The following is a 19,410-nucleotide window of genomic DNA, read 5'->3' on the forward strand; positions in this document are numbered from 1 at the left end:
AATCACATTTGAGGACACACACAAATGAAAAACCGTATTCTTGCGAGTTCTGTAACGAGACATTTTCTCACAGTCATACTTTGGATATACATCTGAAAACGCACACCAAACTGGAACCATAATCTTGCGACTATTGCTCCTTCATCTTTTAAAGTACATTTGAGGAAACAAGCTAAAGTGACCACTTTGAGTACTCTTGTAACCTTGTGGGTATTGTAAAGAAAAAAAAAATTCTTGGAAATCGTCTTTCAATTGGCGTTTAAGAATACATCGAGAAGACATAACACCCAAACTGCGATTTTTGTGAAATGACATTTCTCTGAAATTTACATTAACTAACTCAATGAAAGATAGGTTGGAGAATATGGAAGTGAAAGAGTGAAATATTTACTCTGTGTTTAGCGCCACCAAAATGGTAATGTTTTAACTATGCAGTACCAGGGTTGTTTGGTATAAACCATGGTTTAAGCCAAGTGGTTTTTTAAGAAAACCATGAGGTTTTTTTCCAAAAATGTTTTTTTTGAAAAATTTCAGTTTTTCCCAGAATATTTTCATGAATTTTACATATTACTGTGAAGAGTAAAATGTAATTAATGCAAAGTAACTAGCAAAGCTTCATTGATAAATTACAGGTTTAATAAATTTATTATAGTTTTGAAGGTAATGCAACTTTGTTAAATAGTTTTTATTTTGTTTTTTTCTTTTTTTTTTAAATCTATGCAGCTTTCCTGTTAGGTACATAAATATACAAGGAAGACTAACTGAGTTTTTCTAATATCTCATTTAAAAAAATCCAAGTAGCTCTTTTTTAATTTTTCAATTATCATTATTTTTCAGTCTTTTGCATTTCAAAATAGTCCGAAAAGCACATTGAACCAAAACTTTGTGCTACCTAATTTGCTTGATTACTTAAAATTTATTGAGGTAGATTATGTACCATTGAAGCGATGCAAAGTGTATATAAATTTTAACTCTAGAATATTTAAATGACAAGAGGAAAAAAAATAACTGAAGTCCAAGAACACTTGAGTAGGCAAAAGATTGCACTTATACCTGCACTTTTTTTGCATCTCCTCCGATAGACGATTCAGTAAGTGCAAGAAATGATAATGCACATAATTATGAGAGCCAAAAATATTCATGTAACTCTGCTCTTAATTCAAATTGTCACCTTTTAAAGAACTTTTTTGATCCCAATATAATAAAAGAAGTCTTATGTATGAATGGTGAAAGAATCAACAAACATTAATTTATAGAACACTCTTCATTATGAAAATTATCTTAAAAGAGTGTTTTTTTTTAAGTTTACTGAGGCTTTTAATTAATATGATTTTTATTTTCTTTGATTAAAAAAATCATGTTCCTAAATGCATTAAACCAGGAGAAATAATGTCTACAATTTAAAACATAATGGTTTCCGTAAATCCTACTTGTGCTGTATCTATAATTTTTGTCACGGATACATTAGGTAAATATATTACATGATTTGTAACTTTTTTTAAAGTTGTGTAACGTACATCAGACCTATGGTTCATTTGTAGATTCTGCAAAATACTTTCCATGTGTAAGAATTGCATGAATTTAAGTTTTTATTTGTAGTAGATGGTTATTATTACCAGGAAATTAGTTTGCATGAATGTATTATTGGTTAATCATAATTGATAATGTCTGAAGAACCATCACAGTAAATTATTTCTTTGATTATTTATACCAAGACAAAATTACGTATTGTATTTTTTCTAATAGTTAAAGATTTTTTAAAACAATATTTCCAAAAAGAAATCTCAAAGTATGAGGAAATAAAATTACAAGATTTTACTCTTCGTTATTTAATTAATTACAAAGAAATTATTGTTACACATATAAATATTACACATTCGATAACATTTAATTCATAAAATCTTCATGATTTTCCTAAAATAAAATATTTTTTTTTTATCAATAGTGTTTTAACTAAGTTTACCCGGTTTAAATAAAAAAAACCTGGTTTAAACAAAAAAAAAAAAAAAAAAAGGCGGGATTTTTGGAATTTTTTTGGAGGAAAAAAAAAAAAAACTGGTAGCCTTTATAACAACCCTGGTAGTTGCTTATGTAGTCTATTCCAATCATGAAAAAAATATCGCCAAAGATTAAAGCTCATGAAAGTACAGGCAGTTTTAAAATATTGATTATCGTATTTTAATTGTTTGTTGTAAGTCAAAATTTATTTTTGTTAGTATAAAATGATGAAGTTCTTATTTTCAACATTTGAAATATTAATTGAGATCTTCTAATGTATGATGCTGCGTTAATTTAGTTAATATTAAATTTGTTTGTATTTTGAACATTTTGTACAATTAGTCAAGTACATGTGGACGGGACAGAGTGAAATAGTTTATTTTGTTTACCCACTCAATCCTTTACTGAATCACTTATGTTTTCATTTATTAATTGATTTATTTATGTTCCTTCATTTCGCTATTCTACTAATTCATTCACTGATTTTCTAGTCCATTCACTCTTTTAATCACTCATGTATTTTTCTTCATTTATTAATTAATGTATTTATTTTGTATCTAGTTCTGCCTTAGTCTTGGCTTAAGGGCGGTAACTTACTGCTAAATGTTAATTAATTGTTTCCTTACCTTTTCATTTATTCATTCAACCCCTTATTTACTAATTCATTTAATCAAAAATAATTTTTTTTTTCTTTTGCACCGTGAAAAAAGAAGTGAAAATTTTCCAATTTTCATTGACGGCTCAAAAATTAAAAAAAAATACAGTTTTAATATAAGTTTAATTGTAAATTAGAATGTTCTCTCTTTTCGTACTGTAATTTTCAAAACAAATTTCCAATTTGTTCATTTTGGAAGATCTCAGTCATCTTAACTATTTCACTTTGCCCCACATTGCCCTACTAATGTATCGCAGAACCTGTAAAATCGCACTAGATTAAATTTACACAGAAACTGCATTTGAGAGCTTTTTGCAACAATTCATGAACCATAAACGCAAAACCATATTCTTGTGCGTATTGTGAAATTACATATTCTGATTGTTTAAATTGGAATTGGCATTCAAGAGTGCACGGTATACAAAAGCATTCATACTCTTGTGGTGTCAGAAGACTTTTGTTCATGATTCTCATTTAGTGACACATTTAAACAGGTTGGCAAGGTTTTGGACACCATGGTAAAAACTCTGGTCCAAAACCCATGTATCCAAAAGTGTTGAAAACTATTTTTTAATAAATATTGTATTTTATGAGAAAATATCAAAAACAGAATAAAATATATCAAAATAATGTTTTGTATTGAATATTTATTCCGTGTTGAGCATTCAACCTATTTATGCAGCTGATTTTAATCTAGTTACATTGAAGGTGAATTCTTGATTAAAATTTTCAGTTTGTATGAATGCGTTTATTTTTTAATTTTGTCTGTTTGCTTGTTTTTGATAATTGTATCCAAATTTCCCTATATTTAATGCTTTTGTGCAAATGAAATCAGGGTTGACAAGGTTTTTACCGTCCTGTTAAAAAAATCCTTTGTCCAAAACTACATTTTTTGAGTAACTATATTTTGTGATAAGATATAAAAAAAAGATCGATTAAAATTATGTTTTCCTTTCTTGAATGTTTATTCAATGTGAACATTCAAGTTTTAATTTATATGTAACAACTTATTTACATAGCTGATTTTAATAGTTGGGTAGAAGTGAATTCTTCATTAAAATTTTCAATTTATAGGCATGAGGGGTTTTTAACCGACTTCAAAAAGGAGCCGGTTATCAGTTCATACCGTATGTATGTTTTTTTTTTTTTTGTTTGTCCACTCACAGCGTCTCACCTAGTGAACCGATTTTGATGATTCTTTTTTTAATGGATAGGGAATGGCTCAACTTAGGTCCCATCACTTTGTTGGACCATATTTGTTCTTTAGAAAAAGTTATGGGCAAAAAACGGTAAATCTTATGCAATATCCCTATTAAATGAAAATGATATGAAAACCATTGTTATAAAAGTTTGGTGCCATATAACAGTAACATTAATAGTAATTGTAATCATAATTTTTAATAAAGGCTTCTCTGAAGCAAGCATCAAGTTTCTTCAGTGTCATTGCTCCATAGTGGTATTAAAGCTAACCTGGAAGGGAGGTGATGCAGTGAACAGGATCTGCTTAGCCTTCATAATACTACCGGGTTATGTTTGCCTCAACTGTACAGTATTGCATCACAAGCAACTGGTAAGCTGTGAAATGTAAATTAGTTGGGGATATTTAAATGGTTATAATTAAATTAGCACACAAATGAATTCCAGAGAGGAACAAAGATAAATTTTTAGTGCCAGTCGCTTCAAGTTTGATGCGTGTTTATAGTTTTTTTTTTAGTATGGAGCATTTTTATGAAAAAAATAGGGTAAAGTTTTGTGATGGTAACTTCTTACTTTTACTGAAATATCTACATTTACACTAAAAAGAATAAAATAAAAAAATTTTGAAAAAAAAAAAAAAAAAAGAACCGACTTCAAAATTGCTCTAAAGTAGATCTTGGAAGTCTTGGAAAGTAGATCTAAAGTCTGTAGATATTGGTTTTGAAAGGATTTTCACATAAAATGAAAGAATTGGCAAAAGTTAATGATTCAGCTTTTATTCTGTATTTCTTACAAGCTAGGCTTATGTTTTTTTGATTTTCGGGTTTTCTTTTAAATATTTTCTTGATTGTTCCCTGCTTTTAAACTTCCTGAATTTTTCTGCAAAGTTATTTTTGCCTCTTTAATTAATTTTTGTTCATTTGTTTTAATGTATAATGTCTTTAGATTTTTGTTCTGAGCTGAGCTGAAATTCTCAGGATTTTTCTTGCTCTAAACTGGTCAAAACATTTATTTTGAAAAATGTTTCAACCCGTTTCCTAATCATTTCTGAGGAATGTTGAATTTTTTTAATCCTTTTTTTTTTGAAGTTTATATTCTTTTATTTACTGTGGTTACTTTTAGGCACTGCGAGGTGTTTTACTTGACGATAATTATAGTACGTTAGAAGAGAGATTTCTGAACTGGGCACCGCAGGAAGAGGTGAAGGGTGCCGCAAAGTGTCCATGGTAATAATAATATGTTTGAAAAACTAGACTAGGATGCCGTGAGAAAATTCTAATTCTTCAAAGAGTGCCGCAAAACGTTAAAGTTTCGGAACCCTGTATTTGAGGGCGCCAGGCAACGGTGTTCAGAAGGGGTCAGGGGATACCCCGCACCATACCCCTTATTGAAGAAAAGACTGTCTTAGGAAAGCAAAGATATTTTAACAGAAAGAAAAGCAAGTATTGTTAGGGGAATGGGGGGAAACTCAATTCTTTAAATAAGAAATCTTAAGATTAACGGATGCATATTATTGTTTGGAAAATGAAGTTCTCCTCTTTTTTTTTCTAGTCAAGCTGAAACGAAGTGTCTTCAAAATATTCTCTCCTTTTCCCTCATCCCCTGCAAAAAATTTAAAATAAGTTTCTGTTGTTCGGTTTGAACAATAATAGAAAATTGATGTCCTTTCACTGAAGAACTTGAATTTAGAAAAATTAGGCAGAGGGGTGATTGGTTTAGTTTCTTTTTTTTTTTAATCGATCGGCGACAACTTTAAATAGTTCCATTCCTTTCATTACTCTATAGTCAACAAATGTAGCCTATAATGCAAGGGTGCCCATTTAGGGGGTAAGGGGGGCTCAAGCCCACCCACCTCATAGAAATTAGAACTTCTTTGTCTTTAGTACTTTTTTCTTTGCAAAAATGTAAAAACTTTTCTTCTCCTGCCAATAATGAATTAAGTTATTAAAAATGTCAAATTTTAATGACACTAATCTGTCCTGAAATTGGTTTTCATGGGGAAAAGATCATGCTAAACCATGGTTAAAATATCTGAGCCCCCCCCCCCTACAATTTTACATATGGATGCCCGATGATGGTTGCGTTAAAAGCAATTAGTAGAAACGATAAACCTAACGAGTGGGGTCCCATTGCGATTCGCGATTGGAAAAAATATAATTTGAGAATGCAAGATCTCGAAATTCAAATTTTTTTACATTCTATTGTCTCTTGTGACTCATTTAATGACTTATACCCTAGTAAACCAGCCCTGTTACTCGGCAAAATAATGAGTGTGTCTTGATTATGAGTGGTATTAGACAATTTTATAAGAATTTGTTTTTCTATTGTTGATTGCTATTAAATACTTTCAGCTGCTTTCTTTTTTGTGTGTAGGTACTGGTATCTACCGATTCCAGCTCTTTGAAACTGAACCTGGGATCTCAGACATCGGGAGATTCCGTTTTTATGCAAGTGATTTTCAAACTTTTAAAATCATATTTTGTAACAAACTCTTGAATTAAAAAAAAAAGGAATTTAAGAGTACATGTTAAGCACAGCTTATGCATGAACACTTGTTACACAGGGTATTTAAAAATGCGGGTTACGAAAGTCTTATTTCTATGCTTTTATGAAAACTTGCCACTGGGAATGTAAAAAGAGGCATTGAAAGACACATACCTTTGACAATCAATGCTTTTTTATTAGAGTGTTAAGAAAAATACAAAACCTTGTAATTATTTTCTAAAGGCACTGCTTGAAAAAAGAAATGTGATACACTTTTTCTGAATACATATTGTGGATAATGAAACTGCTCTGGTAAATGTAAAATTTCACGATTTACAGGCTGAACTGAACAAAAGAAAAAGCGTACAGTGTTAACCTGTGTCAGTTGACCACTTGCAGTGCCAAAGTTTTGTGCTCAACTTAGAGAGGTGGACAACTAATAGAGGTTTATGTATATGATAAAGAAGTATTTCGCTACCTGACAACTTCGACAGGTGGTGAACTTACAAAGGTGGTCAACTTTACAAGTTTTAATATATATCGTTTTTGCTATGACGTTGTTATGTTATATAATTTAACTTAACTGGAATCTGCATTTAAGCTATATTTCACGTGAAGGGATAGTCTTCAAATTATTTTGCTGTGTCAGTTCCTGTAAATTAGAACTCGAAAATTCATGAAATATTGTGTGCTAAAAAGGAACCATATGTTTGATGTGAATTTGTGAAAGACATTTTCTAAGAATTCTGAACCAATAATACACTGGAAATTACACACAGATGAAAAATCATTTTCTTGTGAGTACTGTCTAAAAGCCATTTCTCGGAGATCAAATTTGAAAAGGGATTTAAAGATGCACACTCAAAAAAACCTACCTTCTTGTGAGCATTGTAAAAAGACATTTTCTGATAGTTGGTCTTTGAAAAAGCATTTGAGGGTACACACTAATGAAAAACCATATTCTTGTGAGCATTGTAAAAAGACATTTTCAAATAATTCAAATTTGAAAAGACATTTAATTATACACACTAATGAAAAACCATATTGTTGCGATTGTTGTAAAAAGAGATTTTCTCAGAGTACAAGTTTGATGACACATTTGCGGATACACACTAATGAAAAACCTTATTCTTGTGAGCATTGTAAAAAGACATTTTCAGATAATTCAAATTTAAAAAGACATTTAATTATACACACTAATGAAAAACCATATTGTTGCGATTGTTGTAAAAAGAGATTTTCTCAGAGTACAAGTTTGATGACACATTTGAGGATACACACTAATGAAAAACCTTATTCTTGTGAGCATTGTAAAAAGGCATTTTCTGATAGTCGATCTTTGAAAAAGCATTTGAGGGTACACACTAATGAAAAACCATATTCTTGTGAGCATTGTAAAAAGACATTTTCAGATAGTTCAAATTTGAAAAGACATTTAATTATTCACACTAATGAAAAACCATATTGTTGCGATTGTTGTAAAAAGAGATTTTCTCATAGTGCAAATTTGATGACACATTTGAGGATACACACTAATGAAAAACCTTATTCTTGTGAGCATTGTAAAAAGACATTTACTCAGAGTTCAAATTTGAAAACACATTTGAGGATGCACATTAATGAAAAACCGTATTCTTGTGATCACTGTAGTAGGGCATTTTTTCAAAGTGCAAATTTGAAAACACATTTGAGGATTCACACTAATGAAAAACCATATTCTTGCGAGTATTGTAAAAAGACATTTTCTCACAGTTCAACTTTGATAAGACATTTGAGGACACACACTAATGAAAAACCGTAATCTTGTGAGTTCTGTAACAAGACATTTTCTCACAGTAAGAGTTTGGATATACATCTGAAAAGGCACACAAAAGTGGATCCATAATCTTGCTCCTTAGAGAAATTTAGTATGGTCATTTCAGACCCATATGGCATAGATTAAAGCAATGTCCAGCTTTCCACCAATTACTTCCGTATTCAAATCCCCAACCACTGGGCTACATTCTTGGGTTTCGTCGTCTTTTATACTTTTCTGCAGAAAACACTGAATTTAGTCTAATTTTTCAGCTTTTTTTACCCCATGACAATTTTTTCGCATTTTTTTCAGAAAACGAATTTTAATTAGTTTTCCAGCTTTTTTTACCTTAAGACAACTGTTGCGCGTTGTCCATATACTTACGCTACAATATGCTACAAGTATTCCACATATTCCCTAAAAAAAGATTTAAAAAAAACCCCACATTTCTTTTAAAAAAACCCCAGCTTCAGTTGAGTTTTATTTCAAAAAACCTGTGGTCCATGGGCTTTAAAAAAAAAAAAAAACTTGGGTTTTTGCCAACTCTGTGGCTTAGAGGCGGTAACTTACTGCTAAATATTAATTTATTGTTTCATTATCTTTTCATTTATTCATTCTACCTTTTATTTACTAATTCATTTAATCAACCTTTTTTTTTGTACTTTGCCCCATAAAAAAAAAGGTGCGAAAAATTTCCAATTTCCAGTGTAGTCACAAAAATAAAAAATACTGTTTCGATGCAAGTTTAATTGTAAATTGGAATGTTCTCTCTTTTCATACTGTAATTTTCAAAATAAATTTCCAATTTGTTCATTTCAGAAGAGCTCAGTCATCTTAATTATTTCACTTTACCCCACATTCCCCTACTAATGAAACTCTGTGAACCCAAAATTGTATTGCAGAACCTGTAAAATCGCACTAAATTAAATTTACGCAGAAACTGCATTTGAGAGTTTTATGCAAATATGCATTTACCATAACGCAAAACCATATTTTTGTGCGCGTTGTAAAGTTACACATTCTGATTGTTTAAATATGAATTGGCATTCAAGAGCGCACGGTATACAAAAGCATTCATACTCTTATGGTGTCAGAAGACTTTTGTTTATGATTCTCATTTAGTGATGCATTTAAACATGTTGGCAAGGTTTTGGACACTGCGGTAAAAATTCTGGTTCAAAACCCATGTGTCCAAAAGTGTATAATTTATTATTATTATTTTTTTATATAGAAAATGTATTTTGTAAGAAAATATCAAAAACAGAACAAAATGTATCAAAGTAATGTTGTGTATTGAAGATTTATTCCATGATGAGCATTCAATCTATTTATGGAGCTGATTTAATCTAGTTACATTGAAGCTGAATTCTTGATTAAAATTTTCGATTTGTATGCGTGCGTTTTTTTAAAATTTTGTCTGTTTGCTTGTTTTTGATAATTGTATCCAAATTTCCCTATATTTAATGCTTTTGTGCAAATGAAATCAGGGTTGACAAGGTTTTTACCATCCTGTTTGTAACAGTTTGTGTCCAAAACTCTCCTAAAATGTTTAAAACTACCATTTTTTGAGTAACTATATTTTGTGAGAAGATATAAAAAAAAGATCGATTAAAATTATGTTTTCCTTTCTTGAATGTGTATTCAACGCGAACATTCAAGTTTTAATTTATATGCAACAACTTATTTACATAGCTGATTTTAATGCAGTTACGTTGAAGTTGAAATCCTTATTAAAAATTTCATTCTGTAGGCATGAGGGTTTTTTCCTTTTTTTATATAACAGTTACCAAATCTTTTAACATTTATGCATGTGTGCAAAAGAAAGTGTTGAAAATATAGGGCAATAATTGACTTGAGTTCAATAAATTACAATTTTTTATTGTTGCAGTTCTGTTAAAAATATGAACTAAAAAAAGAAACTGCTCAAGTTTTAAAATAAAGTGCATGTATTCAATCATCAATTTATTGTTCCTTAAATCTATTATTTAAGAAATAGTTTTCGTTAAGGCATCATGTAAATTTTGTTGCAAAGAACATTAAAAACTAAACATTTTTTTTTTTTTTTTTTTTGCACCTAAATACTGCACATTTAATCACATTCCTTTGAATGAACATTTTGGAGAAAAATATTATCAAATACTCATTAATTAAACCTCATTAATATTAATGCATTACGAAAATTGCTGCAAGTACCTATAAAATGGTTAGATTACACCCCTTTAGCATACTTTTGGACGGTAAATACCACCTGTGCTGTCCGAAACCTTTTTTGAACAGTCCAAATTCCCGACCCTGCATTTGACGATAGGTACGAACGACCAACCAGAGCCTGATTACCGCACTGGCCTACTAGGCCTGGGCCTGGGACCCCCTCTTCCTAAGGGGCCCCAGAGTACTTAAAGAATTATGCATAGCATAACAAATATACAAAAAATACACACATTTTAAACAAAATAGCCTTCAGGGGGCCTCCAAATTATTGTGGGCCTTGGGCCTCACGTTTAGTTAGTCGGGCCCTGCGACCAACTATATTCTTGGGAGTATTGCAAAAAGGCATTATATCACAGTTCAAGTGTGAATACACTTTTGGGTCATTGCATGTCCAAGTGTTTTACATTCTGACAAGGTCCCCACTCGACCATCTCCAAATTTCATGAAATTTTTATGGGATATACATATAAAACTTACAAGAAGTTATGCCTAATTACATCTCCATAAATCGTATGGTTCTGCCAGTATCCATAGACTTTTTTTTTTTTTTTTGTGTCCTGACTAAAGATGAAAACAATCGGAAAAAAACCCGGAAAACTTCCAAAAAAACGAAAAAAAAAACTTTTTTTACCCCAAAGGGGTTTATTTCTACTTCGGAGAAACTGAAAAAATTAATTTTTTGTAAACTTTTCAAGAAGTTTTAATTGAAATTTTCAGCAAAAAGTGAATAGAAATTTCTTATACTTAAATTCTTATGCAATTTCCTCACCCTCCTTGTATGTTAATACTGTCTAACTTTGATAATGCAAGTTGTTGTATGAAAATGTAATTTGCATATAAATCAAAAAACATTTAATACTTTTTGCAAAGAAAAAAAAAACAATATCCTTAGTGAAGAATTTATTTTCCTTCTTCATAAAACAAACAAGCATAACTGCATAACTTTAATCAAAGAACTATGTTTCTGCTGACTGTGCGAACCAAATGTACAGGGTGCGGCAAAAAAAAAAGCAGGCAAGCAATTTTCCATGTAACTTTATTAAAAATAAATAAATTAACAAAACATTAAAACATAATAATATGAGAAGATCTTTAGCAATGAACAAATTAATTGATTTCAAACTAGCCGCCTTTTGAAGTAAAACAAAGGTACAACTGATTGAAAATTTTCATTCAAGGGCCACAAGTCTTTTAATCAATCCTATTCCCTATAAAGCAATTGGTTGAGAGAATCCAAACTTATGTGTAGTTTAAGATAGACCTTTGACTCTAAAACAGGCCATACAATATAACAAATGTGATTGAGGTCTAGTGAGTAGAGCGTCCCTCTAAAGATGATATCAAGTCTAAAACAATACGCCTTGCACCACTCTTGTCTTTTTGGCCGTATGTACTGGCATGGTATCAATTTGAAATGTCCAGTCTACATTGCTGTGCTGAAGTGCTCTTAGGTTCACAGAAATACTACAGCTTCTAACATGTCCTTCTAGTACACTTATTTAATTCATTTTATGGCCCTCATCCACCCAAAAAAAAAAAAAATAATTTGAATTTTTTCATCTTGAATTCAAATTATGTTTTTCGCAATCACGAGTGTGTGTATGTAGACCTGTGTGTTTGTATGTAGGGGAGGGGTTATGTGTAGGGGGTATGTGTGTGCAGACATGAGTGTTGGTAGTTGTGTGTATGAGTGTTTGTGTGCGTTGGGGCGGGGTATGTGTATGTGTGTGTAAGGCATATGTGTTTGTGTCTGTGTGCAGGCATGAATGTGTGGGTAGTTGTGTGTATGTGTTTGTGTGTGTGTGTATGTAGGCCTGTGTCGTAATAGCTCTAATCTGTACTGAAATCAGTTTCTATGGAGAAAATATCCTGCTAAACCGTGGGGTAGCTGAGCCCCCCCCCCCTCAAAATTTTGCATATCGGCGCCCTTGAAGAAAATTGAAAAACAATACATAAACTACGATATGCATTGTAAATTATTTTCTAATAAAGTGAAATACAAAAATAAATAAGACACTCATTAAAATGAAGATATACTTTACTTCCATCCGATGATGCAATCTTTGTCCGAAGGTTTTTTTTTTTTTTTTTTTTGCCGCGCCCTGTATACTGCCGTGCTAAGCACAAAAATGGAGTCTGCATTTGAGTCAAGCTGGGAGATTGTGTTTTAAAGTTCGGTTCTTCCATATAATTGATTAAGATGTCTTTTTTTTTTTCAGAATTAATTAAAAAATAGTTCCTGATGCAATGACCCAAAAGCATTTTATTTATTGAATAAAATGCGAAACAGAGAAAAACTTCGTTACAATAACACAGTTTTGTTCTAAAGTGTTGGTATGACTTCTTTTATACTGTGCTTCGCATGACCGTATGAATAAACTGAAACTGCAGTTTAAGTTCTGTTTCAGCTTTAGAAATCATTACGCAGTTTTGCTTTGGGGTTTCTGTTGGAAAAGAAAAAAAAAAAACAATTTAGTTTTGATTTGGACTTTGACTGGATTGGAAAAATCAAAACTCAATAGCTTTCATTGTCAGACAGTAAAGTTACATTGTAAGGAAGGGAAATAATACTTATTTTTCTTTTAAACAATGTCAATCATGTTTGAAAGTCAAAAATCACAATTTTTATTTCAAGTTTCAAAGGAAATGTAATTGTTATGATTAGACACAAATCTTACTACTATTATATATGCGAAAGTTTGTCTGTATGGATGTATGGATGGTTACTCTTTCACGCAAAAACTACTGAGTGGATTTTGAAACTTTACAATAATATAGCTTATGCATCAGAATAACACATAGGGTAGTTTTCGTCCCATTATGGGGGCAAAGCCCCCTTAGGGGGGCAATAAAACACAATTTTCGTAGCATTATTGCAGGCTAGCATTATTGTAGCATTATTGCAGGCTTATTGTAGCATTATTGTAGCATTATATTGTAGCATTATTGCAGGCTAGAGAATGGTAACTCTCTCTCTCTCTCTTTAACTATGTTTTTTGCTGGGACTGTTTCTGTTTCAGTCCTAGCTACAAACCCCTTAATCGGTAGCATTTTATAATTAAGGTCTGTTCCATTTCAGTTAAATGTTTGATCTCACATTAAGCTCTCCACTTAGATTGCTTCATTTCTTCTTGGTCTGGTGTTAGGTTTTCACCACAAATGTTCAATTGACGTTTTCCATTTGCCTTGCTAGCTTTTGCTAGCTGTAACTTCTGAAGAGCATTCTTAAAAATTTTAAGAACTGCAATTAGAAACTTACATAAATAAACAATTAAAAAAGATTCAAACGCCTTCAAATATTGTAAATCAACAGAAAAAAAAATAAGTGCCTTATTTAAGCAGTAATAGTGAGTTCCCTACTAGCATCTGAGTGCTTAAACCACCATTACTTTACTGTGTCAAGATCAAAAGAGTTCTTTAAAGGAAAAATTAAGGATAACAACAATGTTTTATTGCACAAAACTTGCAGATTACTGGACACATGTGTTTCAATTTTGCAAAGAACACTTTTTTCCAATGCAAATGAAGTGTACGGATGAAAAGACATTGTACAAAAGCTGAAAGTAACTTGAAGGGGTTTTTTTCTTGATCTGACTGTATCTTAACTGACTGAATTCAAGTTAATTATTCTCGTATTTTTCAAACCAGCCTTTAAAACAATTGACAGTGATCTATAGGACGGGGGCAAATACAAACTACCATACTCAATGTGGACAGAGAATTGTCGACTGTTTAGGGGAGTGGACTCCCCTTGTATCCGCCCCCCCCCCCTTCGGACACATCAGCCTGTGCTACATTTGCAAGTTTAATCCTCATTTGTGACGTTGTAGAAAAAAATCTTCACTTCTAAATGTGTTTTTTTCTTTCCTTTCAAGTTATTTATATGTCAAAACAGCATCTTCATTTCCATTTGAAGTAATAACTCAACAGTTTGAAACTATTGTAACTAAATAGACTACTTTAGAAGAGAAAAACAGCGCTCTAGAACAAAGAACGCAGTTGACAGCAGTGAACAACACAAAGGAAGGGCAAGCTAGGGGCGGCAGAGCATGTGTGATTTGCACGCTGCATAAACATTTGAAGGCCATTTCGCAATTGCGTAGGTCATTCAACTAACTGTACATTACGTATTTATTTCTCTAGAGTCCATTGGCGTCGTCAGCTGAAATTTATTGGGGGGGACCATTCTGACTCTGTCATTTTCAAGTTGCATTAAGAAAAATTCGTGTATATATATATATATATATATATATATAATGGGTTTACATTTAATACAATACTTTTAAACGGGTACATCTTGATTTACATAACTACACAATAAGAAAAATAATTTAATACTAACAAATACATTTTTTCTAGACTGCACATGGGATGCGAATATCCGTGCTATTTTTTTTTGTGATCAATTTCGTCCAAGATGTTTTTGTGAACTTAGCATAAAGCAACATGATTCAACCGCTTTTGTGTCATAGTCGACCTTAGATACAATTTCAGCTTTCTCAGCACACTGAAGCTTCTTTCAAATTTACACGACGAAGGGCGGCACACCAAGAGTAGCCGCACCAAATTTTCAATATTTTGAAACAGTGGACAATTGAATTAACCGTTCTTAATGAATGAAATCCTCAAAAACGAAATCCAACTTTATTGAATCAGTCGCTTTATGGAATCAAAGCTGTTTAGAACAAAATGTGACTCATACAAGCCGCGACAACTGTATAATTAAATTTTTATATTGCATAGTGATAAACCCTGCAGCTCTAAGTTCTTGACACAAGTTGGATTCGAAGGAGTTTAATTTGATGTTTTTTAATTAAAATATTAAAGTATATAATTCACCGTTATGACATTCACGAACCTACGAAAAACACAACTACAAAAATAAAATAAGACACAAATAATTAAGCTCTTATAATATCATATTTTAATAATGCTACCTTTTAAAGTTTTTTCTTAATTTTATCAGGTTTTTTGTAACAAATGCACCAAAATTTTGCTCTTTTGTTGAATCATCCATACACTCAATGCATATGAAAACAAAAAACAGCAAAAACCATGCCCATGTAAATACATTAATTTTTGATTTCTCAAAGTCAGCAGGGAAAGTGCCCCTCCTGATCCTCTTTAAGTGACAGGCCTGCCTTGAGAGGCACACTTCACAGAGTAAGTACTGGCCTACACAGAGAACAAACAGCATTTGGTGTATAATTGAATTCTGATCAGCGGACGATGGGAAAGAGATAGAGAAATGAACTGCTTTTTTCTGACACGTGACTATAAGTTTTAAAATGGGTTATTTCAATAAAATTTGTTCAGTAAAGCAGGATTATTAATGGATAATTTTCTGTGAAGCTTTAATAACTAAAAGGAGTATTATTTACTAAAAGGAGTATTACTTATTCCATTAAAATTTATAAAAGTTGAAACATTTCAAAAAAAAAAAAAAAGAAAGTTGAACGCAATAGCTCCGATAGGACTCATAATGTCAAAATATTGACTGTAAAGCATACCTGATTAGCAGGCATTCAGGGGCTACTCGATAAGAGGTCACTGTGAACTTTCATAAACTTTCTTTCCCAGAAAATTTTGTCTGACGAGAATTCAAATTTCGAGTAGTTTTTAGCGAAATATTGCATTAAAAAGATATTCTCATTAGATGTAGTGATGTGGGTAATTAGGAATTTCGTTCGGAAAATCGAGAAGTAACCCCATCTGAATAGCATAAAATCGGGGAGCATCTGCATGTATTACACTAAACAGAATGATACTTACCTATCACGGTCTTTTGATTTTTTGAAGATGGTTCCGTGGATGTTGATGATGATTCAGTTGTTAAAAATTGCTCAGGTTCATTTGATGTAGAAGGTTTGCTACATTTTCCCGTTTCAAGCCACCTCTCCATATAGCCGCAATCGAATATGTAAAGAAAAGTATTTTTACCAAAATAGGAGCGCTCTTCAGGTCACCTCCTCTCAAGGAGACCAAAAGACCACATGAAATTATCTTTATTTTTGTCGGAACGTCCTTTTATTTTTGTCTTTTTTTTATGATCATCTTGCGCTTCTTTTTTTGTTAGTCTATCGAAAGTGACATCACAGTATCCAACGCTATGCTGGCTTACGATTTGCTTTTGAAATTGCACGTTATTTTTTAGACTCCTCCTCTTTTTTTTTTTTTTTTTTTGTAACGTAACGCTTTTTTAGTCAAATTTGAGATGCCGCAAACACATTTGAGAAACCGCGCTTCGGTAAGGTACTTTGAAGTCACGTGTTGAATAATGTCAAACACATGATACGTCTCCTTTCCCTTTCTACCCCAAACGTAACCTTTGACCAACTAAGTGGTCTTCTAAATTTTTGTGCATCCTTTGGCCAGGGTGTTGTTGCCAGCTGCAAAAAACCGCCAAAGAGGTCTGGTGTCTCATTTTTTTGGGTAACATCGGGGTCACTATAAATTGAATCGAAGCGGCGAAACAAACACTGCAAAATTCGAAACAGAAACCTGGAAGCGCCGAGAAACGAGATAAGAAAGAAAGGGGGCAAAGGGCATATATAAGGGAGGGGCTGAGGGGGCCCGGGCCCCCTCCAAAATCTGGGAAAGAAAATTAAAGAAAAGTAGTTATTTTGGTTTTAATTGCTCGAAAATTATTTCCAAACTTTTAGTGACAACAAAAATAAATAAATAAATAAATAAAATAAAAATAAATGAATAAATATGATAGTGATAATAATTATAACCATCAAATCTGAGGTTTTCGAACTGGGTGCCCCAGGAAGAGGTGATGGGGGCCACGAAGTGTCAGTGGTAAGAATAATATGTATGTAAAACTAGACTAGGATGTCATGAGAAAATTCTAATTCTTTAAAGGGTGCACAGCGAATCGTTGAAGTTTGGTAACCTTGCGTTAGAAAGATCTAGGCAATGGTGTTCAGAAGGGGTCAGAAGACCCGTACCCTTCACTCAAGAAAGAACGTGTCTTAGGAAAGCAAAGTTATTTTAACAAAAGAAAAGCAAATAATGTAGGGGAAAAAATCTCAATTCTATCAAAAATAAAACTTTAAATTAAAATATTTTTAACAGATGCAACTTATCGCTTAAAAAATTAAGTTCCCCTCTCTTTCACCCCCATCCCGTTTTTTTTTTCTTTTACTTTCTTTATAGTCAGTCTGAAAAGAATGGTTTTCAAAATGTTCCTCTCCTTAACTCTCGTCCCCTGCAAGAAATTTTAAATAAGTTACAGTTGTTCGGTTGGAGTAATATTGGAAATTCATGATCTAAAAATGCATTTCTTTAGGCGTTTTTTGGACATCAATTTCAAAACATTTCTGGAGGGGGGTCCACAAACCAGCACCCTTTCACTAAGGTTACTACCAAAAATAGTTTGAAATTGTGTCTTTAAGATTCCAGTTTTGAAAATTTTCGGAGGAAAAAACTCCCTAAAACCGCTCTTTACCTCTAAACGTCTCCAAAGATAACCTGAAATTGCGTTTTACCTTTCAGGGGAAGATTCTCGAACTCTTCCTTTCCAAAGATTGCCTAATGTTTGGAAAAAGTCTGAATTGCTTTTGAAATGAACCTTAAAATAAAAAAATTCAAAAGTTTAGACTATTGATCAGGGAATTGAGTCCAACACCTCCCATTTCTTTTACCCCTCCCTCCCTCCCCTGTCCCATTTTTCTTTTTCCCCATACGTTCTAAAAATAAGAAAGTCAGTCTTCAAAATGCTACACTTTGTGAGCCCCCTCCACCCACTAAAACCAGCTTCTCAAACCTCGTTTTCAGGGCTTCAAAGGCGAAAAATTTTTAGGGAACAATTACCTAACGCCTTGCTTTCTGAAAGCATCAAAGTCGTTTAAGATTGCTTTTATGGAGCTTCAATTTTGAAGAATGGCCCGAACCCCTAACGTTACCAAGTGCGGTCCACAGTCGCGCTTTTAAGACTTCAATTACGAAAACGTTTCGGGCGAGTGTCCGACTGATCCCGTATGAAATCTGAAAATGAAAAAACTGCAATTTCGAAAAATTTAAGGTGGAGAGCATATAAATTCCTCTACCTAGTATCACTGACTATCTCCTTAAAACTTCGTTTTTTAGGTCTTGAATTTCAAAAGTTTTTGGGGAGAGCTCCACTGCGTTTTAAGAACTTAAATTTCGAAAAATTGCGCTGAGGGGGGATGGATTTCGCAGTATTTCTTTTCTTTTTTTTTTTAATCAATCGAGGACACCTTCAAAAAGTCTATTTCTTTTCATTTCACTAACGTCAACAAATATAGCCTATAATGGCGTTTTTAAGATTTCAATTTCCAAAAATTTCCTCAGAAAGGCCCAAGAATTTTTCCTCCCCATACCTTCAACAGAGACCGTCTAAAACTGCGTTCTTAGGACTACAACTCCAAAAAAATTCCGGGGAAGACCCTCCCCCCCACTCACTTAAAGCAAGAATTTTTTTTAAACAGTGCCCTCCTAAAACTATTTTTTTGGTTGCGCCACTGGGTGACAGTATGAAGTCCTTGCCTCACCACAAAAAAAATGAGAAGATCAGGACACTTACTCTCTCCCCCCCTCTCCCCCCCCAAAAAATTTGAAGTCACAAAAAAAAGTGTATGGGAGGGGGGAGCTAATCTTAGTTACATGGGCTCCCTCCAAAATAAAATCATATATACGCCACTGAAAGGGGCAGAAACTCAGATCCCCATTTGACTTCTGTTGACTTATTAGCACGAGAGTCGTAAAAAAAGGGGGTGGGTGGGTGTCCATATACGCTGGAGACTCGACTATGTATGGTTGACATTGCACTCGGGAGAAGGTGTCTCCTTTCTAGCATCCTCCACTGAAGCTAGTGTGCGCAGAGAGCAGAGCAATGGTTTGTCAATGGAGTTCACTTTCCGACTTTCCATTCACTATACACATCACCTATTTTGTTTTTTTTTTTTAGTTCATTTTTTTTTTTTTTGATGTTCATTTCATTTTATTTGATATGAATTAAACATGGTAAATTATGTATTATGCAACTGTTTAAAGTCTTCAAAGCAAAAATAATTTCCCCAAAATAATGAATTTCATCTTGACA

The 19,410-nt window shown here is 32.6% G+C and overlaps 1 protein-coding gene across 1 annotated transcript in view; it reads left to right on the forward strand.

Annotated features, from left to right (window-relative positions):
- Window positions 1-8,138: 8,138 nt before the first annotated feature.
- Window positions 8,139-19,410, forward strand: part of LOC129233716 (protein krueppel-like) — a gene marked incomplete at its 5' end in the record, with an annotated part of 46,190 nt that continues 34,918 nt past the window's right edge. Inside the window, one exon of the mRNA XM_054867694.1 lies at window positions 8,139-8,207. Within this exon, the coding sequence (XP_054723669.1) occupies window positions 8,139-8,207 (69 nt within the window). The remainder of the gene's footprint in view (window positions 8,208-19,410) is intronic.

Source organism: Uloborus diversus, unplaced genomic scaffold, assembly GCF_026930045.1.
Source record: "Uloborus diversus isolate 005 unplaced genomic scaffold, Udiv.v.3.1 scaffold_65, whole genome shotgun sequence".
In the NCBI taxonomy this organism is placed as follows: domain Eukaryota; kingdom Metazoa; phylum Arthropoda; class Arachnida; order Araneae; family Uloboridae; genus Uloborus; species Uloborus diversus.